A 27,628-nucleotide genomic window follows, 5' to 3' on the forward strand; every position below is an offset into this window, starting at 1 on the left:
TGTATTGTTTTACATTGCACTGTGGGCAGTACTTTTACCCCAGTCCCACATTTAAAAAAAATTCATTCATGAGATATGGGCGTCGCTGGCTGAGCAGAGTTTATTTCCCACCTTGAATTGCTCTTGAATGGAGTGACTTACTTGGTTATTTCACAGGGTATTTAAGAGTCAACCACTCTGCTGTGGGTCTGGAGTCACATGTAGGTCAGATCAGGTAAGAACGGCAGATTTCCTTCCCTAAAGGACACTCGTGAACCGGACGGGTTTTTCTGACAATCGACAATGGTTTCATGGTCATCAAATTCCAGATTTTTATTGAAATATAATTGGGGGGGATTTGAACCGTGGGTCTCTGGATTACTAGTCCAGTGACAATACCATTACTCCACACCCCCTCAGAATGGACCCTGGCTATTCCGGACACCCCTTATCCTCCAATCTCCAGGTCAGAAGATCATGGGTTAGAGTTCCGCTCCGGTCAATTGTACCCACAGGTCCAAGCTGACACGCCAGTGCAGTACTGACAGAATGGCTGTATTTTCACTGAGACATTGAAGCCAGACGCTCATCTTCCCTCCCAGGATTAAGTGAAAAGTTTATACGTTCACTATTGGATTGAGAGAAGGGGAGCGAGTTATCCCGGTCAATATTTATCTATCATTCAGCTTCATGGAAACAGATGATCTGATCATAATCACATCACTGTTTGTGGGATCTTGCTGTGCGCAAATATGCTTCTGTATTTTCCACATTATGACAATTCAATACTTCCCAGGCTGTGAAGTGTGAAGGGGAAAATGCTGAGCTGGTGAAAGGTGCTATAGAAATCCAAGCTCTCTCTTTCTTGAGGACGGAATACAGAGGCAAACACAGCTAGCCCCTGCTGTCGATGGGTGAGGGGGATGGGAATGTGGGCTGGAGGAGGACAAGGGCACAGAATGATCCCACACAGAGGCTACTCGACAATGTGGGTAGTGCGACGTCAGACGCTAATGGAGGCGCAGGTAATCCTGAAGGTTTTTCATCACATAACCTCTCATAATAACATAAGAACTAGGAGCAGGAGTAGGCCATCTGGCCCCTCGAGCCTGCCCTGCCATTCAATAAGACCATGGCTGATCTTTTCGTGGCCTCAGCGCCACTCTCATCTCCAACTGCTCCCCTCCCCCCACCAGCAAATCTCTCCCCCCATTGGCCACTCAAAACATGCATTGTCATGGCAACAAGTCCAAAGATGTGCGGGTTAGGTTGATTGGCCAGGTTAAAAAAATTGCCCCTTAGAGTCCTGGGATGCGTAGGTTACAGGGATTAGTGGGTAAAATATGTGGGGGTAGGGCCTGGGTGGGATTGTGGTCGGTGCAGACTCGATGGGCCGAATGGCCTCCTTCTGCACTGTAGGGTTTCTATGATTCTATGATGCAGAGTGATGCCAACATCATGGGTTCAATTCCCGTACCAGCTGCCGTTATCCATGAAGGGCTGCCTTCTCGCCTGAGGTGTGGTCGCCCTCAGGTTACATAGACATCAGCCTATGGTCATGGTGTTACATTGATAACACAATGTAATGGGGCAGCACGGTGGCACAGTGGTTAGCACTGCTGCCTCACAGCGCCAGGGACCCGGGTTCAATTCCCGGCTTGGGTCACCGTCTGTGTGGAGTTTGCACTTTCTCCCCATGTCTGTGTGGGTTTCCTCCGGGTGCTCCAGTTTCCTCCCACAGTCCAAAGATGTGCAGGTTAGGTTCATTGGCCACGCTAAATTGACCCCAGTGTCAGGGGGATTAGCAGGGTAAATATGTGGGGTTTCAGGGATAGGGCCTGGGTGGGATTGTTGTCGGCGTGGACTCGATGGGCTGAATGGCCTCCTTCTGCACTGTAGGGTTTCTATACCGAACTACGTACATATATACAAGCCATAGTCCAAGCTAATGAGCTAACACCCATGCTGGTCTCAACACAGGTATCTGTCCCGGAGATTTCATCTTCAATTCCGGGAGCCTCTGGAGTAATCCTGGAGCGTTGGCAACCCGACTTCACCAGGGAGCTGGACTAACTATCGCGATACAATGACTGCACAACCAAACATTAGAAGCCTCTTTCACAATTAATTTGTTTTATTAGAAACACGCAGTGCAATCTCTCCAAGACCACAGGAATAACAAAACTCTTGATCAAACGCCGCTGGCCGGGAGGTTTAGGCCCTGGGTTTTCTTCAGGTAAGCGTTCTCCAAGGCGGCCTTCGCGACACACGACAGCGCAGAGTCGCTGAGCAGAAACTGATAGCCAAGTTCCGCACACATGAGGACGGCCTCAACCGGGATGTTGGGTTTATGTCACATTATCAGTAACCCCCACAGCTTGCCTCCTGGGCTTGCAGAATTTCACTGGCTGTTCTGTCTGGAGACAATACACATCTCTTTAACCTGTGCTTAATGCTCCCTCCACCCACATTTCTGTACATTTAAGACCTGGCTGGCTGTAGAGATTTGCATTCTGATTAGTATTCTGTAACTTGATTTGTGTGTCTGTTTGCACTGTTTGAGAACAGAGACCACTCCATCTGACGAAGGGGCAGCGCTCCGAAAGCTTATGGTATTTGCTACCAAATAAACCTGTTGGACTTTAACCTGGTGTTGTGAGACTTCTTACGATGTCAGGTAATCCAGACTCGAAACGTTAGCTCTATTCTCTCCCCACAGATGCTGTCAGACCTGCTGAGATTTTCCAGCATTGTCTGTTTTAGTCCTGACGAAGGGTCACTGATTTGAAACATTCACCCCATTCCTCTCCACAGATGTTGACCAACTTGCCAGGTACTTGCTACCCTACCCACTGCTTCAGACACTTAGGGTGGGATTTTCCACCGAGCCATTCAACCGTCCATTGATTTTGGCCAAAGTGGCCAGAAAAATCTGGCCTTAAAAGCCGGAATTCTCCATCCATCATAAAAGGATCTTAATGATCCATTGGATAAACAGATGGGAGGGAGGTATCAAATTCATTCTTGGATTTATTAGGAAGCTGCTTACATTTATGAACTCTGTTTTGCTCTTAATTCTCTCCCCACTTCCCCCCACCCCACAAGTGGACATTTCTTCCAGAGGGAGTAGGCAAGTGAAGAGTGAGTGGCCCATTCCCTGAGGTGGGAGGAGGGGATGACAGGGCAACAGAAACAAGGCAGTAAATTTGTTTCACAATCAGAAAATGCTGGAAAATCTCAGCAGGTCTGAGTAATAAGGAGAAGCTGGATAGACTGCGACTTTTTCCCTCGAGCTTAGGAGACTTAGGGGTGATCTTATAGAGGTCCATAAAATAATGAGGAGCATAGATCAGCTAGATAGGGATATAGATAATCTAAATGAGTGGGCGAGGGTCTGACAGATGGAGTACAATGTTGGTAAATGTGAGGTCATCCATTTTGGTAGGAATAACAGCAAAATGGACTATCATTTAAATGGTAAAAAATTGCAACATGCTGCTGTTCAGCACCCATGCTGCTGGGTGTTCTTGTGCAGGAATCTCAAGGAGTTGGTTTGTAGGTGCAGCAGGTAATTAAGGCGGCAAATGGAATTTTGGCCTTCATTGCTAGAGGGATGGAGTTTAAAAACAGCGAGATTATGTTGCAGCTGTATAAGGTGCTGGTGAGGTCACACCTGGAGTACGGTGTACAGTTTTGGTCTCCTTACTTGAGAAAGGATATACTGGCACTGGAGGAGGTGCAGCGGAGATTCACTAGGTTAATTCCGGAGTTGAGAGGGTTGGTTTATGAGGAGAGACTGAGTAGACTGGGACTATACTCATTGGAATTCAGAAGAATGAGGGGAGATCTTATAGAAACATAAAAGATTATGAAGGGAATAGATAAGATAGAAGCAGGGAAGTTGTTTCCACTGGCGGGTGAAACTAGAACTAGGGGGCATAGCTGCAAAATAAGGGGAAGCAGATTTAGGACTGAGTTGAGGAGGAATTTCTTCACACAAAGGGTTGTGAATCTGTGGAATTCCCTGCCCAGTGAAGCAGTTGAGGCTACCTCATTAAATGTTTTTAAGGCAGGGATAGATAAATTTTTGAACAGTAAAGGAATTAAGGGTTATGGTGAGCGGGCGGGTAAGTGGAGCTGAGTCCACAAAAAGATCAGCCATGATCTTATTGAATGGCGGAGCAGGCTCGAGGGGCCAGATGGCTGACTCCTGCTCCTAGTTCTTAGGTTCTGATAGTCAATATCTTTTCCCAAAGAAGGGGAAGTGTAAAACTAGAGGGCATAGGTTTAAGATGAGAAGGGAGAGATACAAAAGGGTCCAGAGGGGCAATCTTTTCACTCAGAGAGTGGTGAGCGTCTGAAACGAGCTATCAATTTTGTCCTTTAAAAAGCGTTTAGACAGTTACATGGGTAAGATGGCTATAGAGGGATATGGGCCAAACATGGGCAATTGGGACTAGCTTAATGGTAAAAAATAAGGTGGCATGGACAAGTTGGGCTGAAGAGCCTGTTTCCGTGTGTAAACCTCTATGACCTCCATGACTATTTTAAAGTTAAAGTTTCTTAAAGTTTATTTATTAGTCGCAAGTGAGGCTTACATTAACACTGCAATGAAGTTACTGTGAAATACCCCTAGTCGCCACACTCCGGCACCTGTTTGGGTCAAGGCAGCTAACCAGCACGTCTTTCAGAGTGTGGGAGGAAATGAGGAAAACATCTCTGGAGAGAAACATCTCATGGCTTTGTGCGTGGTAGGTCATGTTTGACCAATCTATTAGAGTTTTTTGAGGAGGTTACCAGGAAAGTGGATGAAGGGAAGGCAGTGGATGTTGTCTACCTGGATTTCAGCAAGGCCTTTGACAAGGTCCCTCATGGGAGGTTAGTTAGGAAGGTTCAGTCGCTAGGTATACATGGGGAGGTAGTAAATTGGATTAGACACTGGCTCAATGGAAGAAGCCAGAGAGTGGTTGTGGAGGATTGCTTCTCTGAGTGGTGTGCCGCAGGGATCGGTGTTGGGTCCATTGTTGTTTGTCATCTATATCAATGATCTGGATGATAATGTGGTAAATTGGATCAGCAAGTTTGCTGATGATACAAAGATTGGAGGTGTAGTGGACAGTGAGGAAGGTTTTCAAAGCTTGCAGAGGGATTTGGACCAACTAGAAAAATGGGCTGAAAAATGGCAAATGGAATTTAACGCAGACAAGTGTGAGATATTGCACTTTGGAAGGACAAACCAAAGTAGAACGTACAGGGTAAATGGTAGGACTCTGAAGAGTGCAGTTGAACAGAGGGATCTGGGAATACAGGTACAGAATTCCCTAAAAGTGACGTCACAGGTGGACAGGGTCGTAAAGAGTGCCTTTGGTACATTGGCCTTTATAAATCGGAGTATCGAGTATAAACGTTGGAGTGTTATGGTAAGGTTATATAAGGCATTGGTGAGGCCGAATTTGGACTATAGAACAGTTTTGGTCACCTAGTTACAGGAAGGATGTAAATAAGGTTGAAAGAGTGCAGAGAAGGTTCACAAGGATGTTGCCGGGACTTGAGAAGCTGAGTTACAGAGAGAGATTGAATAGGTTGGGACTTTATTCCCTGGAGCGTAGAAGATTGAGGGGAGATTTGATAGAGGTGTATAAGATTTTGATGGGTATAGATAGAGTGAATGCAAGCAGGCTTTTTCTGCTGAGGCTAGGGGAGAAAAAAACCAGAGGGCATGGGTTAAGGGTGAAAGGAGAAAAGTTGAAAGGGAATATTAGGGGGGGGCTTCTTCACGCAGAGAGTGGTGGGAGTGTGGAATGAGCTGCCGGATAAAGTGGTAAATACGGGGTCACTTTTAACGTTTAAGAAAAACTTGGACGGGTTCATGGATGAGAGGGGTGTGGAGGGGTGTGCACTGTCCAAGCGCAGGACAGTGGGACGAGGCAAAAAATGGTTCGGCACAGACAAGAAGGGCCAAAAGGCCTGTTTCTGAGCTGTAATTTTCTATGGTTCTATGTGGTTTGAGAGCTAACCAGGATCATCCAAACTCCAAATGTTGGCCCTATTCTCTCCCCACAGTTGCTGTCAGACCTGCTGAGATTTTCCAGCATTTTCTGTTTTTGTTTCAGATTCCAGCTTCCACAGTAAATTTCCTTTTAATCCATTAGTTTCACTTTGCACAGACATCCAGTGTCTTATAAAGCTTTAGTAGTGAGCATGCCATCAATTCTTTCAACATTGATGCCCATTTGAAAATAGAAATCAGTATCGAAGTTGGCAAATATTGGACCATCTTTTTCTCTTTGCAAAAGAATTGGTTTTGATCCTTTTTGTGTGGTCCATCTTTATTGTCCCAAGCTGCCCTGAGGTAAGCCTGATCTGTTTGTCTTCACTGATTGGACCGTGGGGAGTTAGAGGGGGGAGATTTTCATTTCCTCTTTCGATCCCCAGGGGCTGAAGAACGGGTAGATTTTCTCGGTGAAGGTGGTGGTGAAGCTGTAGATTGGCACCATGTCATCGGCGCTGTAGAACCGAACCATCCCCTCCTCATAGTTCAGGTAGATGCCAATTTTCTGGGTGGTTGCCGGGCACGGGATGGAGTCGGGGGAGTTGGAGTTAACCTCGTAGGTGTGGCCCCGCTTCCCGATGGTCCAGAAACCGTTCTCCGGGCTCAGTGTGACCCAGTCGTCCCTGGAGATGGTCCCTTTCACCACTCCCAGGTCCCAGTCTGGCTTGCTGCCAACCAGCACCTCCCAGTACTGGCTGCCCGCCTCGCATCCCTCCCTGGCGATCAGGAAGAGGCGGGAGTTGAACCTCCTGCTGTTCTGCGGAAGCTCCTGCCAGCTGTCGTTGAACGTCACAGTCAGCTGGTCCTTCGAGACCGCCAGGAAGGGGTTGGCGGTCTCGGGGTCGAAGGTCACCGGAACTGGCAACACAAAAAGGAGGTCACAGGTCAGGCCCAAAAATCACTGGGAATGAGAAGACAGGTACAAAAACAGGAGAGGGGTGAAGACAGTACAGTGCAAGAGGAGGCCATTTGGCCCATCCTATCCATGTGTGTGTCGCCTTCCTGGCAGAGTTAGCCAATTAGTCCCAGATATCTCAAGGGGGCTAGAATTCGAAGGGGTGGAATTTTGCAGCAGTTACATAGCATTCACACTCCGTGAACTGGCAGTGCTTTGGGCACTGTGCCAGAGGAAGGCTACATTTGCCTTAACGTGGGTGCCACACAATGTAACCAGGACTAACAGGGGTCAATCCTGTCTACTTTGTAGTTGATTGTCTATCGAAGATTAAGGAATGATTCAATTAATGAGTTCAATTTAATTGAAGGAAAATTTACCCCCAAGGGCTCAAGAATGGGTCGACCCTCTCAGTGAAGGTGGCGGTGAATCTGTAGATAGAATGTGGGCATCGCTGGCAAGGCCATCACTGTTGCCCATCCCGACTTGCCCTTGAACTGACCTTCCTTGGCCATTTCAAAGGGTAGTTAAGAGTCAACCACTTTGCTGTGGCTCTGGAGTCACATGTAGGCCAGACCGGGTAAGGAAGGCAGATTTCCTTCCCTAAAGGGACATAAGTGACCCAGATGGGTTTTATGACAATGGTTTCATGACCATCAAATTTCAGATTTTTACTGAATTCAAAATTGTGGGATTCGAACCCTGGGTTGCTGGATTACAATACCACCTCCCCAGCTCAATACCATCTGATGACAGCTTCATGGTTACCATGACTGCGCCTCTGAAAGAGCATTTTATCTAATGCCACTGCCCTGCCTTATCCCTGTCACCGTGCACATCCTCTCTTTTCAGATAAAAATCCAATTCCCCTTTGAATACCTCGATCGAAGCTGTCTCCTCCACCCTCTCAGGAAGTTCCTTCCAGACTCCAACCACCCTCTGGGTTAAAATGTTTTCTTTACATCATTACTCCTTCTTTCACCCATCATTTTGAATCTGTGCCCTCAGGTTCGTGATGCTTGACTGGACGGTCCTCCCAGTTCCATATCCCACACACTGGACGGTCCTCCCAATTCCATATCACACATAATGCATGGTCCTCGCAGTTCCATATCCAATACACTGGATGGTCCTCCCAGTCTCATATCCCACCCACTGGATGGTCCTCCCTGTTCCGTATCCCACAAACTGGAAGGTCCTCCCAGTTCTATATCCCACCCACTGGATGGTCCTCCCAGTTCCAAATCCCACCCACTGGATGGTCCTCCCAGTTCCAAATCCCACTCACTGGTTGGTCCTCCAAGTTCCAGATCCCATCCACTGGATGGTCCTCCCAGTTCCATATCCCACCTACTGGATGGTCCTCCCAGTTCCATATCCCACCTACTGGATGGTCCTCCCAGTTTCATATCTCACACACTGGATGGTCCTCCCAGTTTCATATCTCACACACTGGATGGTCCTCTCAGTTTCATATCTCACACACTGGATGGTCCTCCCAGTTCCATATCCCACCCACTGGACCATCCTCCCAATCTCATATCCCACACACTGGATGATCCTCCCAATTCCATATCTCACCCAATGGATGGTCCTTCCAGTTCCATATCCCATCCATTGGATGATCCTCCCAGTCTCATATCCCACACACTGAATGGTCCTCCCAGTTCCATATCCCACCCACTGGATGGTCCTCCCAGTCTCATATCCCGCACACTGAATGGTCCTCCCAATTTCATATCCCACCCACTGGATGGTCCTCCCAGTCTCATATCCCACCCACTGGATGGTCCTCCCAGTTCCATATCCCATTTGGGTTAAGCTAAGCCTGTGAAGGAAGTGGCTGAGGAGAGGATTCCCTCAATGTGAGGCCTGGGAAACACGGCAAAGCGACTGGAAAGTGTTTCTCTCACCTGCGGCACTGATGACTCGTTCAGCAGCTGAAACACAAGACACAACGATGAAGAATCTTCAAAGTATTTCCCAGAGCGTTACAGTCCAGAGAGAGGCCCTTCAGCCCATCACTCCTGAATCCACCACAACACTGCTCAATAAATATCCTGACGCACCTTCTTTTATTGTGTTCAACCTCAGTATCACACAGGGCAGAATATTCTGGAATATGGCAATGGCCATTTCCCTTCCACACACGTTGAGGTAGGATTTTTGATTTCCTAGAGTGGGAATGTGACTGAAGGGAACAGTTGAACCTTGTGGGGGTTTGGGCTTGTTGGATCAATGGCATTTTCCTTTCGGTAACTTCTGACTTTATAAGTGTTACAATTGAGGACTCTGTGTCCAGGTACATTCAGGACATTGTGCAACACTCCAGTGGAAGCTAGTGTTCAAACCCAGAGAATCATAGAATCCCAACACTGCAGAAGGAGGCCACCCACCACAATCCCACCCAGGGACTATCCCCACAACCCCACATAATTACCCTCTTAGTCCCCCTGACACTAAGGGCCAATTTAGCATGGTCAATCCCCCTAACCTGCACATCTTTCGGACTGTAGGAGGAAACCAGAGCACCCAGAGGAAGCACATGCAGACACGGGAGAACATGCAGACTCCGCACAGACAGTGACCCGAGGTCGGAATTGAACCCGGGTCCCTGACTAACTCAATCACGTCTCCAATGAATGGTAGGGCAGTGTGATCACCCACTGGTCTGTCTCGCCTTACTCTGTACTCTGAAGTCTCACAACACCAGGTTAAAGTCCAACAGGTTTATTTGGTAGCAAAAGCCACGAGCTTTCGGAGCGCTTGCTGCTCCTTCGTCAGGTGAGTGAGAGTTCTTACTCTGACAGTAGCGGGAGCCTGTCTCTGAGGGGTAGATGCTATAAGACACTGTGGGAGACAGAGACAGAGAAAGTGAGGCAGTCAGACCAGCATTGCACCAACCCAGTGAGAATTAGGACCTTACCTGTCTTGCACAGATCCTTTTCCAGATCTGTAATGAAAATAAGGCACCATTATTAATGAAAGACCAGGTCACCGTGACATATCCAATGTTCTACTTGACCAGAACAAGCCCAACATCCCTCCTGTCAAAGGTCATCCAATCAGAAAGAACCTGGCTGCCTCCTTCCACTTTCCCTAACACAGTGTGGTCTCAACACAGCTCTTACTGATCCCCTCATCCTTCCCGTCCTCACTGTGAGACTCCAATACTCCAATCATCTCCTGCCCTAGTCTCCAAGTAAACACGAGAGAGAGGGCGGGGGGGATGAGAGAGAGGGGGTTGGGGAGGTGCTGAGGGAGAGAGGAGGGGGGGGCTGAGAGAGAGAGGGAATGAGAGAGGGGGAGAGAGAATGAAAGAGAGGGAAAGGGAATGAGAGAGAGGGAATGAAAGAGAGAGGGAATGAGAGAGAGACAGAGGGAGAGGGAATGAAGGGGAGAGGGGCTGAGAGGGAGGGACAGAGAGGCATACAGAGAGTGAGTGAGAAAGAGAGACAAAATGAGGGACACCCACAGGACAGAGACAGGCCATTCAGCCCGACAGGTCTTTCTCTGCTTTCCTCAAAAGATAAAAACATCTCTTCCGCCTCTGTCGTATTAAATCTTTCCGTCATTTGGAAAATGGCTCTCAGGTCACTCCTCAGTCTCCCCGTTCAGGATTTGCTGATAGACAAATCCTCTCAGCTCTCCATTTTTAATTCCCAAGTCCAAATCGAGACAGAAACAACAAAACACTAATCTGTATTCATATAGGCCCTTCCATTGGCTAAAATATCCCTGGGGTAGAAACAGAGAGTGAGAGAAAGAGAGAGAGAGAGAGAGAGAGAGGAAAGTTCCTTCTCACATTAGACTGAGAGTAACTTACGTAAATTAGACTTGATGTTATCTGAGGAAAAACAAAATTAAAAAGGTAAATTAGTTGGTGCTGGTGGAGAAATAGTGTTCATGTTTGTTTGTACAAATGTGCAGAAACTGGATCAAGTGGAGTTTTCACTCGACAGGGAGGGAAAGAAAGATCTTTTACAAAGACCCACCTCGGGGCCTGGGGCTGACCTCGGGCCCTCGAACTGAGCTCAGCCTTGGACCAGGCCTCGGGCCTGGGGCTGAACCCGGGGCCTGGGGCTCACCTCGGGGCCTGGGACTCACCTCGGGGCCTGGGGCTGAGTTCAGCCTTGGACCAGGCCTCGGGGGCCTGGAGCTGACCTCGGGGCTTGGGGCTCACTTCGGGCCTGCAGCTAATTTCGGGGCCTGGGGCTGACCTCGGGGCTTGGGGCTCACTTCGGGCCTGGAGCTAATTTCGGGGCCTGGGGCTGACCTCGGGGCCTGGGGCTCACCTCGGGCCTGGAGCTAATTTCGGGGCCTGGGGCTGACCTCGGGGCCTGGAGCTAATTTCGGGGCCTGGGGCTGACCTCGGAGCCTGGGGCTCACCTCGGGGCCTGGAGCTAATTTCGGGGCCTGGGGCTGACCTCGGGGCCTGGATTTGAGTTCAGCCTTGGACCAGGCTTTCGGCCTGGAGCTGAGTTCTATCCTGGACCTACAGCTGACCTTGGGCCTGGAGCCGACCTCGAGGCTTGGAGCTGAGTTCAGTCCTGGCTCAAGCCTGGGCTTGGATCTGAGCTTAGGTCCATCAGCCCAGGATTTGAATTTGGTCCCCTGAACTTGGGCCTGAACCGGAATCAAGCCTGGGACTGAGCTGATAGAGAGTAACAGGCAAGCCTCATAACTGTCCTCAATTCTCTGCAAATGCAAGTTGTTCAGAACCCTCTATGGCTGTGGCCATTACAAAGGTCACTGTGCATCAGTCACGTCCTGGGAGGTGAGTGCATTAGGAGGCATAGGGGGGAGAGGCCGTCAGCCTCAGGATCCTGCTCTGTTCAGCAACAGTGACCCGCACGCTTACTGTCAGATGGCCGAGGATTATTCCGGGATTTGGGATTAGGAATCAAGAAAGAGGACATGTCCGCCTGCTGATGTTGATACAAATTTGCTCAGCTATCCAGGCAGATGTTCGAATTGGAAAACTCACCAACAGCAACTTGGAGCATGGCTGAAAGAAAAGCAGAAAAGAAATGTCAGCCGAGAGCAGAGTAACAGACTGGGAATCTTGGCCTAGCAGCTCTTAGTTAGCGCAAAGCCTATTGGTCAATTAAATCAGTACTGACACCTCAAACTCCCACCAATCCCTTCACGGCAAGCTGTTCCCTTGTTGGCCATCTACAAGTATTAATTTAGGTCAGTATTTATTGCCCATCCCCAGTTGCCCTTGTTCAGAGGGCAGTTGAGAGTCAATGACCTCGCTGTGGCTCCGGAGTCACGTGTAGGCCAGACCGGGTAAGGACGGCAGATTTCCTTCCCTAAAGGACATCAGTCTTCCAGATGGGATTCAAACCCGTGTCCCCAGAGCATTATCCTGGGATTCTGATTACCATCCGAATACCACTAGGCCAGCGCCTCCCCGACACAGAATACTCTGGAACATAGTGGTCTGTCCATCATTGGAGATATCCCAAAATGGCCTGAGAATCAACCCGGCATTTCCCTGGTGGCGGGGAGAAGGGGGGGGCTGGATTTTGGTGGGGGTCCGTGCATGCGTGGTTTATAGGATAGTTGGCCATTTAAATCCCCTGTAACAAGTTAGAGCAAGGGCTGTATCTTACATGCCCTTGCTCGGTGTGTTTCCTCCCAGGGTGAGGTCGGCATATGAAACAGGGTGTGTGCCCACCCTACCGCCACCCCCCCCCCCCCCCCCCCCACCCCCAAGCTCACCCCCAAATCCAGCAGCCCACCCACCTTGTCGAAATTGGTAACCAAGTGTCAATTAGGCCAAGTCCACCAAGTCAAACGACTCGGATACTCCACACTCCAACACATAGGACGAGGTACTGGGGTTCTTGAGGAACATTAAGGTAGACAAGTCCCCAGGGCCTGATGGGATATACCCCAAAATACTGAGAGAAGCAAGGGAGGAAATTGCTGGGGCCTTGAGAGAAATCTTTGAATCTTCACTGGCTACAGGGAAGGTCCCAGAGGATTGGAGAATAGCCAATGTTGTTCCTTTGTTTAAGAAGGGTAGCAAGAATGATCCAGGTAATTACAGGCCGGTGAGCCTTACGCCAGTGGTAGAGAAATTATTGGAGAGGATTCTTCGAGACAGGATTTATTCCCACTTGGAAATAAGTGGACGTATCAGTGAGAGGCAACATGGTTTTATGAAGGGGAGGTCATGTCCCATTAACTTGATCGAGTTTTTCGAGGAAGTGACGAAGATGATTGATGAGGGTAGGGCAGTGGATGTTGTCTACATGGACTTCAGTAAGGCCTTTGACAAGGTCCCTCATGGCAGACTGGTGCAGAAGGTGAAGTCGCACGGGATCAGAGGTGAGCTGGCTACGTGGATACAAAACTGGCTCGGTCAAAGAAGACAGAGGGTAGCAGTGGAAGGATGCGTTTCTGAATGGAGGGCTGTGACAAGTGGTGTTCCTCAGGGATCAATGCTGGGACCTTTGCTGTTTGTAATATATATAAATGATTTGGAGGAAAATGTAACTGGTTTGATTAGTAAGTTTGTAGACGACACAAAGGTTGGTGGATTTGCAGACAGTGATGAGGACCATCAGAGGATACAGCAGGATATAAATCAGTTGGAGACATGGGCGGAGAGGTGGCAGATGGAGTTTAATCTGAACAAATGTGAGGTAATGCATTTTGGAAGGTCTAATACAGATAGGAAATATACAGTAAATAGCAGAACCCTTTAGTGTATTGATAGGCAAAGGGATCTGGGTGTACAGGTACACAGGTCACTGAAATTGGCAATGTAGGTGGAGAAGGTAGTCAAGAAGGCATACGGCATGCTTGCCTTTATTCGCCAGGGCATTGAGTTTAAAAATTGGCAAGTCATGTTGCAGCTTTATAGAACCTTAGTTCAGGCCGCATTTGGAATATAGTGTTCAATTCTGGTCGCCACACTACCAGAAGGATATAGAGGCTTTGGAGAGAGTACAGAAAAGATTTACCAGGATGTTGCCTGGTATGGAGGGCATCAGCTATGAGGAGAGGTTGGAGAAACTTAGTTTGTTCTCACTGGAACGACGGAGGTTGAGGGGAGACCTGATAGAAGCCTATAAGATTATGAGATGCATGGACAGAGTGGATAGTCAGAAGCTTTTACCCAGGGTGGAAGAGTCAATTACTAGGGGGCACAGGTTTAAGGTGCGAGGGGCAAGGTTTAAAGGAGATGTACGAGGCAGATTTTCTTTTTTACACAGAGGGTGGTGGGTGCCTGGAACTTGTTGCCAGGGGAGGTAGTGGAAGCAGATATGATAGTGACTTTTAAGGGGCGTCTTGACAAATACATGAATAGGATGGGAATAGAAGGATATGGTCCCTGGAAGGGTAGGGGGTTTTAGTTAAGTTGGGTAGCATGGTTGGTGCAGGCTTGGTGGGCCGAAGGGCCTGTTCCTGTGCTGTAATTCTCTTTGTTCTTTGTAAACCGGGAATGGGGAATGTGGGGTAAGAGGGGAGAGAGTCGGTGGGATGTTGGTTTGGTTTTATTGGTGGTTCTTATTGATCTGAATGCAATGCCAGGGTAGAGAGGCAACACCCGCGCCCAGTCCGCCCCTGTACCCATTCCGGGGTCACCAGTACCCATTCCGGGGTCACCTGTACCCATTCCGGGGTCACCTGTACCCATTCCGGGGTCACCTGTACCAACTCGTTTGGCAACCAGAGTCCCTCCCTCACACCTCCCCCAACCACCCCCTCCTCCCCTCCCCACCCCTCCACCACCCACTCCAGCTTCCCCCACCCCACCCCCCTCCTCCCCTCCCTCACCCCCCCAATCACACGCTCCGGCTTCCCCTACCCCCCACCTACAACCTGCTCCGGCCTCCCCCACCCCTCTCCCCTTCCAAACCCCCCACACCCACCACCCGCTCCGGCCTCCCATCGCCCACCCGCCCCCCCCCCCCTCCCCCCCACCCCCGAAAGGAGAACCTGAAATTCCCAGCTGCCAGTGGCCATTTTGAAAAGTGGGATTTGCCGATCCGGGAAAGTTCCCGACTCTGCAGCCAGCCCAGGGATGAGGATCTGGGCCCGGATCCCAGTCACTCTGGAACACAGGGAATGCCGCAGCAACACTGCCCCGGATGCCTTATGGCGTTCCAATCACTTTCTAAACTGGATACTTTGGAACATTCCACATAGACAATGAGAAATAGGAACAGGAGTAGGCCATTCAGCCCCTCAAGCCTGCTCCGCCATTCAGTAGGATCATGGCTGATCCGACTTTCCTCACGTCCTTTTCCTTGCCCTTTCCTCATAATACTTGACTCTCTTAATGATCAAGAATCTCTCTATCTCAGCCTTATGTACTCACAAAGACTCTGTCCCCACAGCTCTCTGAGGCACAGAGTTACAAAGACTCACAACCCTCCGAGAGAAGAAATTCCTCCTTATCTCAGTCTTAAGTTGGTGCCCCCCTTTATTCTGAGACGATGCCCTCTGGTCCGAGACTCTCCCATGAGGGGGAACATCCTCTCAGCATTTACCCTGTCAGGCTCCTTAATAATCCTCGATGTTTCATTGAGATTACATCTCATTCTTCTCAATTCCAATGAGCAGAGTCCCAACCTGTTCAACCTTTCCTCATTGGACAATCCCTCCATGTTGGGTGTAATCATAGTGAACTTTCTCTGAAATGCCTCCAATGAAATAATTTCCTCAAACAAGGGGAAACTCAACACAGTGCTCCAGATGTGGCTCACCGGTACCTTACACAATTGCAGCAAGATTTCCCTACTCTTATACTCCAACCCCCTTGAAATAAGGGCCAACATTCCATGAGCCTTCCTGATTACCTGCTGCCGCTGTGTGCTCGCTTCCTGTGTTTTGTGCATAAGTATCCTCAAGTCCCTTTCTGCAGTTTTTCTCCATGTGAATAATACTCTGTTCTTTCCTTCTCCCTTCCAACAGGAACAGCTTCACACATTCAACTTCATTTGCCAACTTACTTAACATCTCTCATCCGATGCCCAATGTCTGACACTGAATGTTCTGGATCATTCCACATTTACAGATCGTGGAGCTATCAGTCAACGGGGACGAAGTAGAAAGGGTCGAGAGCTTTAAGTTTTTAGGTGTCCAGATCACCAACAACCTGTCCTGGTCCCCCCCATGCCGACACTATAGTTAAGAAAGCCCACCAACGCCTCTACTTTCTCAGAAGACTAAGGAAATTTGGCATGTCAGCTATGATTCTCACCAACTTTTACAGATGCACCATAGAAAGCATTCTTTCTGGTTGTATCGCAGCTTGGTCTGGCTCCTGCTCTGCCCAAGACCGCAAGGAACTACAAAAGGTCGGGAATGTAGCCCAATCCATCGCCCAAACCAGTCTCCCATCCATTGACTCTGTCTACACTTCCCGCTGCCTCGGAAAAGCAGCCAGCATAATTAAGGAACCCACGCACCTGGACATTCTCTCTTCCACCTTCTTCCATCGGGAAAAAGATACAAAAGTCTGAGGTCACGTACCAACCGACTCAAGAACAGCTTCTTCCCTGCTGCTATCAGACTTTTGAATGGACCTACCTCACATTAAATTGATCTTTCTCTCCACTCAGGCTATAACCAAATGCTGCACTCTCTCCTTTCCTTCTCTATGAACGGTATGCTTTGTCTGTACAGCGCGCAAGAAATAATATTTTTCACTGAATGCTAATACACGCGACAATAATAAATCAAATCAAATCAAATCAAATCAAATCAAAGACTCTTACATTGCTTGTCCATTACAGCCTTGAATTCTACAAGAAAAAGAACAAGAGTCAATGGACAGCCATTCTTAACAATAACTTGCATTTACATAGCGCCTGTAACAACATTCAACATCCCGAGACATTTCGCCAGAGTGTTATGTGGAGGCCAAGTCACTGATTGTATGTAAGAAGGAAACAGGTCAATTTGGAGGCTCTATAGGTGTGAAGGGGTACAGATGGGGGTGGGGAAGGGAGCACGGGTGCATCTCACTGACACAGGATCAGCCATGGTCACGTTCACTGATGATTTTGCACAATGTTCAGCACCATTCGCGACTCCTCAGATACTGAAGCAGTTCATGTCCAAACGCAGCAAGATCTGGACAATATCCAGGCTTGGGCTGACAAGTAGCAAGTAACATTCACGCCACACAAGTGCCAGGCAATGCCCACCTCCAACAAGAGAGGATCGAACCATTAGTCCCAGGCATTACCATCACTGAATCCCCCACTATCAACATCCCGGGGGTTACAATTGACCAGAAACTGAACTGGACTTGCATATAAATACTGCGACTACCAGAGCAGGTCGATGTAGGAATCCTGTAGTTAGTTACTCAGCTCCCCTCCCCCTAACCCCCTCCCAACCCCCCAAAGCCTGTCCACCATCTACAAGACACAAGTCAGGAGTGTGATGGACTACTCCCCACTTGCCTGGATGGGTGCAGCTCCAACAACACTCAAGAAGCTCGACACCATCCAGGACAAAGCAGCCCCGCTTGATTGGCACCACATCCACAAACATTCTCTCCCTCCACCACTGACGCTCAGTAGCAGCAGTGTGTACCATCTACAAGATGCACTGCAGCAACTCACCAAGGATCCTTAGACAGCATCTTCCAAACCCACAAGCACTACCATCCAGAAGGACACGGGCAGCAGATAGCTGGGAACACCCCCACCTGGAGGTTCCCCTCTCCAAGTCAGTCATCATCCTTCACTGTCGCTGGGTCAAAATCCTGGAATTTCCTTCCTAACAGCACTGTGGGTGGGCCTACACCTCAGGGACTGCAACGGGTTCAAGAAGGCAGCTCACCACCACCTTCTCAAGGGACGACTGGGAATGGGCAATAAATACTGGTCTGGCCAGTGACGCCCACATCCCGTCAATGAATAAAAAGAATGGTGGAGCAGGATTGAAGGGCCGAAAGGACTGCTCCTGCTTCTATTTTTCTATGTTTCTGGTTTATCAAATAAAGTTAGACAGTCGGCAACCTAAGGATCGATTTCCCAAAGGCTGGATTATATTTCGGATTTCCAGCATCTGCAGTATTTTACCTCTATTTGAGGTGGAGGATTTGCGGGGACGGGAGTTGGTCGCTGTCAGTGAGCGCACAGCTGACAGCAGAACTGGGGTTAACCAGTTAACTAGTGGTATTAACTATTAAGGAGACTCGGTGAACCCGCTCACTAACATTTCCCGAGGTCTGGAACATACAGTCAGCCTCCAGCTACACAAAATCCTTGTTTACAGCTTTCAGTGATAAAGGAGCCTGGACTCCCACTGAGAGGCCTGGAGACAGGGCTGAGCTTTACGGTCTTGGGCAGGACGATGACACCTCAGACAGTGCGGCATTCCCTCAGCACGGCCCTCGGAGTGCGTCAACCTTAATCATTCTGCTCACGTGTCTGGAACGGGATTTGCATGTACAACCTTCAAGGTGACAGTGCTCCCCATTGGGCTGTAGCTAGCACTCGAATACAAGTGAGGGAGGGCAGGTAAAGGTGGCAGGGGCAGAGGGTAAAGGTGGCAGGGGCAGAGGGTAAAGGTGGCAGGGGCAGAGGGTAAAGGTGGCAGGGGCAGAGGGTAAAGGTGGCAGGGGCAGAGGGTAAAGGTGGCAGGGGCAGAGGGTAAAGGTGGCAGGGGCAGAGGGTAAAGGTGGCAGGGGCAGAGGGTAAAGGTGGCAGGGGCAGAGGGTAAAGGTGGCAGGGGCAGAGGGTAAAGGTGGCAGGGGCAGAGGGTAAAGGTGGCAGGGGCAGAGGGTAAAGGTGGCAGGGGCAGAGGGTAAAGGTGGCAGGGGCAGAGGGTAAAGGTGGCAGGGGCAGAGGGTAAAGGTGGCAGGGGCAGAGGGTAAAGGTGGCAGGGGCAGAGGGTAAAGGTGGCAGGGGCAGAGGGTAAAGGTGGCAGGGGCAGAGGGTAAAGGTGGCAGGGGCAGAGGGTAAAGGTGGCAGGGGCAATATGTAAATTGAGTGTTACTTACCTTTCAATGATGGCCGTTTGCGAAGCTCTGAAAGAGAACAGAGAGGTTTACACACATGTTGCACTGTTTGATCACTCACACACATGTACACATTCACACACACACATATGGACAATGCGCACACACGCACGCGCACACACACACACACACGCACGCGCACACACACACGCGCGCACACACACGCACGCACACACACACGCGCACACACACGCGCGCGCACACACGCGCGCACGCACACACGCGCGCACACACACGCGCGCACACACACGCGCGCACACACACGCGCGCACACGCGCACACACACACGCGCACACACACACACACGCGCACACACACACGCGCGCACACACACACACACGCGCACACACACGCGCGCGCACACACGCGCGTGCACACGCGCGCGCGCACACGCGCGCGCACACGCGCGCGCGCACACGCGCGCGCACACACGCGCGCGCACACACGCGCGCGCACACACGCGCGCACACACACGCGCGCACACACACGCGCGCACACACACGCGCGCACACACACGCGCGCACACACACACGCGCGCGTACACACACACACGCGCGTACACACGCGCGTACACACACACACGCGCGTACACACACACACACGCGCGTACACATTTAATGGGATGTGGGCATTTCTGGCTCGGGCAGCATTCATTGCCAATCCCTAACTGCCCTCAGGGACTGCAGCAGTTCAAGGCAGCTCACCACCACCTTTGGAGGGCAATTAGGGATGGGCAGTAACATAAGGCACAGATATCCCATCCCTCAATACCTCCCCCGTCTTCCAATAACTCCCCACGTCTCCAAATAACCCCCGTCTCCCAATATCCCCCCCGTCTCCCAATATCCCCCCCGTCTCCCAATATCCCCCCCGTCTCCCAATATCCCCCCCGTCTCCCAATATCCCCCCCGTCTCCCAATATCCCCCCCCCGTCTCCCAATATCCCCCCCCCGTCTCCCAATATCCCCCCGTCTCCCAATATCCCCCCCGTCTCCCAATATCCCCCCCGTCTCCCAATATCCCCCCCGTCTCCCAATATCCCCCCCGTCTCCCAATATCCCCCCCGTCTCCCAATATCCCCCCCCGTCTCCCAATATCCCCCCCCGTCTCCCAATATCCCCCCGTCTCCCAATATCCCCCCATCTCCCAATACCCTCCCCCCCCCCCCGTCTTCCAATATCCCCCCGTCTTCCAATATCCCCCCGTCTCCCAATATCCCCCCGTCTCCCAATATCCCCCCGTCTCCCAATATCCCCCCGTCTCCCAATATCCCCCCGTCTCCCAATATCCCCCCGTCTCCCAATATCCCCCCATCTCCCAATACCCTCCCCCCTCCCCCCCGTCTTCCAATATCCCCCCGTCTTCCAATATGCCCCCATCTCCAGGGACCACCTTGCCTCACAATAATGTCCTGCCTTCCAATGACATCCCACCTCAGAATGGGGCCCTCTCAGGGGCCAGTCTGCCTCACCTTCCATATTTTTCCACTCTCTGTACTGATAGAATGCCGCTGCGCCCAATATTGCGATGAATAAAATGAATAACAAGATGAATGCGGTGAAGAATTTCGACATCCGGGGGAAGAACTCATCTGGGAACAGAAGGAAGATTTCCGTTTATTAAATTACCCGCGGTCCTTACCCTCAATTCACTCCTTGTGCCGTCAACAAAACCTTCCCACCACCATTTATACCTTTATTTAGAAACTCTAACAGCGTCACACAGAGTGCTCGCAGTCGGCAGTCTACCCCCAGGGGTGTCAGAGGAACTGACACTCCCAGTTAAGTACAAGGCAAAGACTCCCTGATTGGCCCAACAATTGGACCCAATCTTTTTGGCCACTCAAATAAACTAACTCAAATTATCTCAGGGACAAACTAAAAAGGGCAGCTCCCAAAAGGAAACTTAAAACATCAAATTAAAATGCGATTTAAGGGCTCAACAATGCAACCCAGTCCCTGCGGTGCCCAGCGGGCACGGAAGGCGCTAACGGTGCCCTCAGATACCGCATGCTCCCTCCCCGGCTGCGAATATAGCCGCAGTAGAAGGGCAGACAGTCGGGTCAGATTATCCCCTCGGTCGCCGGCTGCCTGGACTTCTAGATGGCAAGCTTTGCCAGGGCCACCAATTGGATCTGAAATCAGGGAGCTCATACTCCAATAGGCCAACCCCAATGGCCTGATTGAAGCCATTACACAGTCTCTCCCCAGATTGAGCCCTGCTCATGGAGAGTAACAATGGATACATTTGCGTCACTTTGGGGGAGTGGGGCACTCGGCCTATGTCACGGTTTCCCCTCTCGAGGAGCCCTCCGCTTCACATTTTGCCCCTAATCTCCCACTCAGACTCTTTGTTAAAAGGTCTGAAGTTTCCTCACTCTATTAACCAGCACAGCCGCCCTGTAGAAAGGATTTTGTTTTTAACTGCTTTACTTTCAAAGATTCATCAGCTCGATTCGTGGGATGGCAGGGTTGCTGTACGAGGAGAGATTGAATCGACTAGTCCTGTCTTCACAGGAGGTAAGAAGATTGAGAGGGGATCTTATTGAAACGTATAGAATCCTGACAGGGCTGGGCAGACTGGGTACAGGGATGTTGTTTCACAGGAGTTCACAGTCTCAGGATAACGGGTCAGCCACTGAAACAAGGAGAACATCTTCACTCAGAGCCTGGTGACCCTGTGGAATTCTCTGCCATAGAAGCGTGGAGGCCAAATCACTGAGTATATTTAAGAAGGAAATAGATTTTCTAACACTAAGAGGCGTCACGGGAGATGGTGGGGAGATGGAGGATCATCCATGATCATGTTGAATCGGAGAGCAGGCTCAAAAGGCTGAATGGCCTCCTCCTGATCCTAGTTTCTATGTTTCTAACGCAGACCAGGTCAATCAGATCTCTTCATAACCATCTCTATTTTAACATGAGGTACTCGAGAGACTGACAGTCGCCTCTCCTCCCCCCCCTCCGCATGGACATGAGTGTAAAATGACAAATGGGCCAAACTGCGGCAAGTACAGTTCAGTGGAGGTGATGAGGGCGCATTAGTCATTTTGGACCAACAACACGGAGCAGTGGAGCTGAAAGAGTTTCAGGAGCCCCCCCCATGCAGACTGAAATACCATGGTCAGGTAAAAACTGACTTAAAATACATGAATGGATTATTCACCTTCATGAAGGGCTAGAATATAAACTGGAGGGGGTTTTTCTTTTTTACAATAGTGACTCCCCCTCGCCGAAAACAACAGGTGTCAGCTCAATCCATCATTTCAAATTTTGTCTACTGCTTAAACCAAAAGAGACACACTGTCGAAGTTTTTCATCTTAGACTCATCAGGGCAGATGCCAAATTTCAAAGGGAGCAACAAGTTATGCTGCATGAGAAAAGGGTGATGATTGGTCGGCAAGTCGAATCTGAAGAATTCACCAGGGAACTATTGTCCCCGCCCCACGCCTTTGTTAAATTCAAAAAATGATGGAACGCCCAGCCATGTTCCTTTTGCCTGCAGAGGAGAGGTCCCTGTGTACAACTATATGTAGTTTGAATATAAGGGGGGTAACTATATGGTCCTATTTGAAATTTGAGGCGTAGGAACAAGAGGAAGTCCCTCAAGTGTGTTCTGCCATTCAGTGGCCTAACCTACATCCCTATTTTTGTCCCATTTTGCTTAAGAAAATATCTGTCAGCCTCAGGTTTAAAGTTAGCAACCAAGCTGACATCAATCGCCTTTTGCAGAAGAGAATTTCAAACTTGTGCACCCATCGCGTGTAGAAGTGTTCCCTCAGTTTAATTTGGCTCAAATTCTTTGCTGTGTCCCCACACACTGGAAGGAATTTTTCATAATCTACTCCACTCCCTTCAATATCTTAAAAAAAATCAATCCAGTTACTCCTCAACCTTCCAAATTCCAGATGCAGATCCCTCCTTTGTGTAATCGCTCCTGGTGGGTTAGGTCGGGGTAAGATTGTGTTAGATCACAGATCAGCTCTGATCTCACTGGGACAGGCTGGAGTGGGCTGAATGGTCTCCTGTTGGTCCCCATGTCCTGACCCTCACCCCCAGCATTCTCCCCTCACTTGGTCAAAGGAGAATTTCCGTAGCAACTCTTGTGACCTCAGCGCTTCCCAAAGTGCTTTGCAGCCAATCAGGTGCGGTCAATGTTGAAAAGTAGGCAACATGGCAGCCAATGTGCACACAGCAAGATCCCACCAATGTCATTAAGGTCATGACCAAGTCTTCTGTTTTAATGTTGAAGTGCATAAATATTGGTCAGGAGTGCAGAGATTATGTCTCCGCACCTCTTCAAAGTAGTGGCCTTAGAGAGCTCAGTTTAAGCGCACCGCTGACAGTGCGGCACTCCCTCAGTAAGGCGTCTGAGTGTCAGTCTAGGGCTGACAGGTGTCTGGGATGGGTACACAAACCATAGCAAAGCATTTATGTGGATGTGAGACACTTTGGGAGGTTCCATGGCTGCTCTGGATAATGTCCCTGTCTACAATTCCGCGCGCACTCCGTCATACTGACCGGGAATGTTCAGGCTGCTCTCCTGGGAACGTTTCAGGGTCACACTGCTCACCAGGCAGCTAAAGGTGTTGGTGGAGCCGCTGGTCACCTCGACGGTGCTGGAAATGCTGAAGAGGCCGTCAATGCCCTTCACCGTCCTGGTCCTGGCTTTCTCCGTCATGCCATCCTCACCTACCCAGCGCAACTCGGGAGGCGGGTACCAGCGGGAGGAATTACACTGGAGGCCGATCCCCTCCGCGTGGTAACCGTCCAATTGTAACGCAGGACGCTGGCCGAAACCTACAATCAGGAGAGTTGTCAGTCAGTCAGGAGAAGAGGAAAGATCGGGAGTGATGCCCCACACTCTCCAGTCTGAGGTGAGGTCAGCCCCTTTGCAGATTTGGTGTCGCATTTGATTTCGAGTTGACCTTCGACCTCATGTTTGAGCCATCACTAAGACTGCCTATTTCCATCTCCGTGACAAGGCCCAACTTCATCCCTCATCTGCTCCTGAAACAACCATCCGTGCCTCCATTACCTCAACATTCACTGTCCCAACTCATCCCTGCCGGCTCTCCGAAATGCACCATAGAAAGCACCCTTTCCGGATGTATCACAGCTTGGTATTGGCTCCTGCTCTGCCCAAGACCGCAACAAAATACAAAAGGTCGTGAATGTAGCCCAATCCATCGCCCAAACCAGCCTCCCATCCATTGTCTCTGTCTACACTTCCCGCTGCCTCGGGGAAAAGCAGCCAGTATAATTAAGGACCCCACGCACCCCGGACATTCTCTCTTCCACCTTCTTCCATCAGGAAAAAGATACAAAAGTCTGAGGTCACGGACCAACCGACTCAAGAACAGCTCCTTCCCTGCTGCCATCAGACTTTTGAATGGACTTACCTTGCATTAAATTGATCTTTCTCTACACCCTAGCTTTGACTGTAACACTACATTCTGCACTCTCTTGTTTCCTTCTCTATGAACAGCATGCTTTGTCTGTATAGCACGCAAGAACATTATTTTTCACTGTATGCTAGAACATGTGACAATAATAAATCAAATCAAAAACTCGAGGTCATCACAAACCCTTGACTGGCGATGAGTCCCGTTCCCGCTCACTCTCTCTGCTCACTGCCCTACACTGGCGATGAGTCCCGTTCCCGCTCACTCTCTCTGCTCACTGCCCTACACTGGCGACGACTCCCGTTCCCCGTTCACTATCTCTGCTCACTGCCCTACACTGGCGACGAGTCCAGTTCCCCGTTCACTATCTCTGCTCACTGCCTACACTGGTGACGAGTCCAGTTCCCCGCTCACTCTCTCTGCTCACTGCCCCACACTGGCGGCGAGTCCTATTCCCCGCTCACTCTCTCTGCTCACTGCCCTACATTGGTGATGAGTCCAGTTCCCCATTCACTCTCTCTGCTCACTGCCCTACACTGGCGACGAGTCCAGTTCCCCGTTCACTATCTCTGCTCACTGCCTACACTGGTGACGAGTCCAGTTCCCCGCTCACTCTCTCTGCTCACTGCCCCACACTGGCGGCGAGTCCTATTCCCCGCTCACTCTCTCTGCTCACTGCCCTACACTGGTGATGAGTCCAGTTCCCCATTCACTCTCTCTGCTCACTGCCCTACACTGGCGACGACTCCCGTTCCCCGCTCACTCTCTCTGCTCACTGCCTACACTGGTGATGAGTCCAGTTCCCCATTCACTCTCTCTGCTCACTGCCCTACACTGGCGACGACTCCCGTTCCCCGCTCACTCTCTCTGCTCACTGCCCTACACTGGCGACGACTCCCGTTCCCCGTTCACTGTCTCTGCTCACTGGCCTACACTGGCGACGACTCCTGTTCCCCGCTCACTCTCTGTGCTCACTGCCCTACACTGGCGACGAGTCCCGTTCCCCGTTCACTGTCTCTGCTCACTGGCCTACACTGGTGATGAGTCCAGTTCCCCGTTCACTCTCTCTGCTCACTGCCCTACACTGGCGACGACTCCCGTTCCCCGCTCACTCTCTCTGCTCACTGCCCTACACTGGCGACGAGTCCTATTCCCCGCTCACTCTCTCTGCTCACTGCCCTACACTGGCGACGAGTCCCGTTCCCCGTTCACTATCTCTGCTCACTGCCCTACACTGGCGACGAGTCCTATTCCCCGCTCACTCTCTGTGCTCACTGCCCTACACTGGTGACGACTCCCGTTCCCCGTTCACTGTCTCTGCTCACTGGCCTACACTGGCGACAAGTCCTATTCCCTGCTCACTCTCTCTGCTCACTGCCCTACACTGGCGACGAGTCCTCTTCTCCGCTCACTCTCTCTGCTCACTGCCCTACACTGGCGACGAGTCCTATTCCCCGCTCACTCTCTCTGCTCACTGCCCTATTCTGGCAGCGAGTCCCATTCCCCACTCACTCTCTCTGCTCACTGCCCTACACTGGCGACGACTCCTGTTCCCCGTTCACTATCTCTGCTCACTGCCCTACACTGGCGATGAGTCCTATTCCCCGCTCACTCTCTCTGCTCACTGCCCTACACTGGCGACGAGTCCTGTTCCCCACTCACTCTCTCTGCTCACTGCCCTACACTGGCGGTGCATCCCGTTACCGCTCACTCTCTCTGCTCACTGCCCTACACTGGCGACGAGTCCCGTTCCCCGCTCACTCTCTCTGCTCACTGCCCTACACTGGCGACGAGTCCCTTTCACGCTCACTCTCTCTGCTCACTGCCCTCCACTGGCGATGAGTCCCGTAACTCACTCTCTCTCTGCTCACTGCCCGACACTGGCGACAAGTGCCGTTCCCCGCTCACTCTCTCTGCTCACTGCCCGACACTGGCGACGAGTGCCGTTCCCCGCACACACTCTCTGCTCTAAACTGGAGGCGAGTCCTGTTCCCGCTCACTCTCTCTGCTCACTGTCCTACACTGGCGACGAGTGCCGTTCCCCGCACACTATCTCTGCTCACTGCTCTAAACTGGAGGCGAGAGCCGTTCCCACTCTCTCTGCTCACCGCCCGACACTGGCGGTGAGTGCCGTTCCCCGCACACTCTCTCTGCTCACTGCCCTACACTGGCGGCAAGTGCTGTTCCCTGCACACTTTCTCTGCTCACTGCCCGACACTGGCGACGAGTCCCCTTCCCCGCTCGGTCTCTCTGCTCATTGCCCTACTCTGGCGACAAGTCCCGTTCCTGCTCACTCTCTGTGCTCACTCCCCTGCACTGGCGGTGAGTCCCATTCCGTACTCACTCTCTGTGCTCACTGCCCTACACTGGTGACAAGTCCCATTTCCACTCACTCTCTGTGCTCCCTGCCCTACACTGGCGACGAGTCCAGTTCCCCATTCACTCTCTGTGCTCACTGCCCTACACTGGCAGCGCGTCCCGTTCCTGCTCACTCTCACTGCCCTACATTGGCGACGAGTCCCGTTCCCGCTCACTCTCTCTGCTCACTGCCCTACACTGGCGATGAGTCCCGTTCCCGCTCACTCTCTCTGCTCACCGCCCTACAGTGGCAGTGAGTGCTGTTCCGCGCTCACTCTCAATGCTCGCTGCCCTACACAGGCGACGAATCCCGTTCCCACTCACTCCCATTTCTGGCTCATTCTCTCTGCTCACTGCCCTACACTGGTGACGAGGCCCATTCCCTGCTCACTCTCTGTGCTCACTGCCCTACAGTGGCAGTGAGTGCTGTTCCGCGCTCACTCTCAATGCTCGCTGCCCTACACAGGCGACGAATCCCATTCCCACTCACTCCCGTTCCCCGCTCATTCTCTCTGCTCACTCCCCTGCACTGGCAGTGAGTCCCATTCCGCACTCACTCTCTGTGCTCACTGCCCTCCACTGGCGACGAGTCCCATTCCCCGCTCACTATATGTTCTCTGCCCTACACTGTCTATGAGTCCCTTTCCGCGCTCACTCTCTGAGCCCACTGCCCTACACTGGCAACGAGTCCCATTCCCGCTCACGCGATCTGCTCACTGCCCTACACTGGCGACAAGTCCCCTTCCCCGCTCGGTCTCACTGCTCACTGCCCCACACTGGCGGCGCGTCCCGTTCCCGCTCACTCTCTCTGCTCACTGCCCTACACTGGCGACGAGTCCCGTTCCACGCACACTCTCTCTGCTCACTGCCCTACACTGGCAACGAGTCCCATTCCCCGCTCACACTCTGTGTCACTGCCCTGCACTGGCGACGGGTTCCTT

At 51.1% G+C, this 27,628-nt stretch overlaps 1 protein-coding gene across 1 annotated transcript in view; it reads right to left on the reverse strand.

Annotated features, from left to right (window-relative positions):
- Window positions 1-2,096: 2,096 nt before the first annotated feature.
- The window catches only part of LOC144497627 (butyrophilin subfamily 3 member A1-like), a 101,923-nt gene continuing 76,391 nt past the window's right edge, over window positions 2,097-27,628 (reverse strand). The window contains exons 11-19 of the mRNA XM_078219068.1: window positions 23,446-23,724; window positions 20,396-20,515; window positions 18,907-18,933; window positions 16,667-16,693; window positions 11,914-11,934; window positions 10,753-10,773; window positions 9,853-9,879; window positions 8,840-8,866; window positions 2,097-6,889 (exon numbers count right to left, since the gene is read on the reverse strand). Coding sequence (XP_078075194.1) covers window positions 6,375-6,889; window positions 8,840-8,866; window positions 9,853-9,879; window positions 10,753-10,773; window positions 11,914-11,934; window positions 16,667-16,693; window positions 18,907-18,933; window positions 20,396-20,515; window positions 23,446-23,724 — 1,064 coding nt within the window. The 3' untranslated portion in view covers window positions 2,097-6,374. The remainder of the gene's footprint in view (window positions 6,890-8,839; window positions 8,867-9,852; window positions 9,880-10,752; window positions 10,774-11,913; window positions 11,935-16,666; window positions 16,694-18,906; window positions 18,934-20,395; window positions 20,516-23,445; window positions 23,725-27,628) is intronic.

This window comes from Mustelus asterias, chromosome 8, assembly GCF_964213995.1.
Source record: "Mustelus asterias chromosome 8, sMusAst1.hap1.1, whole genome shotgun sequence".
Taxonomy (NCBI): Eukaryota; Metazoa; Chordata; class Chondrichthyes; order Carcharhiniformes; family Triakidae; genus Mustelus; species Mustelus asterias.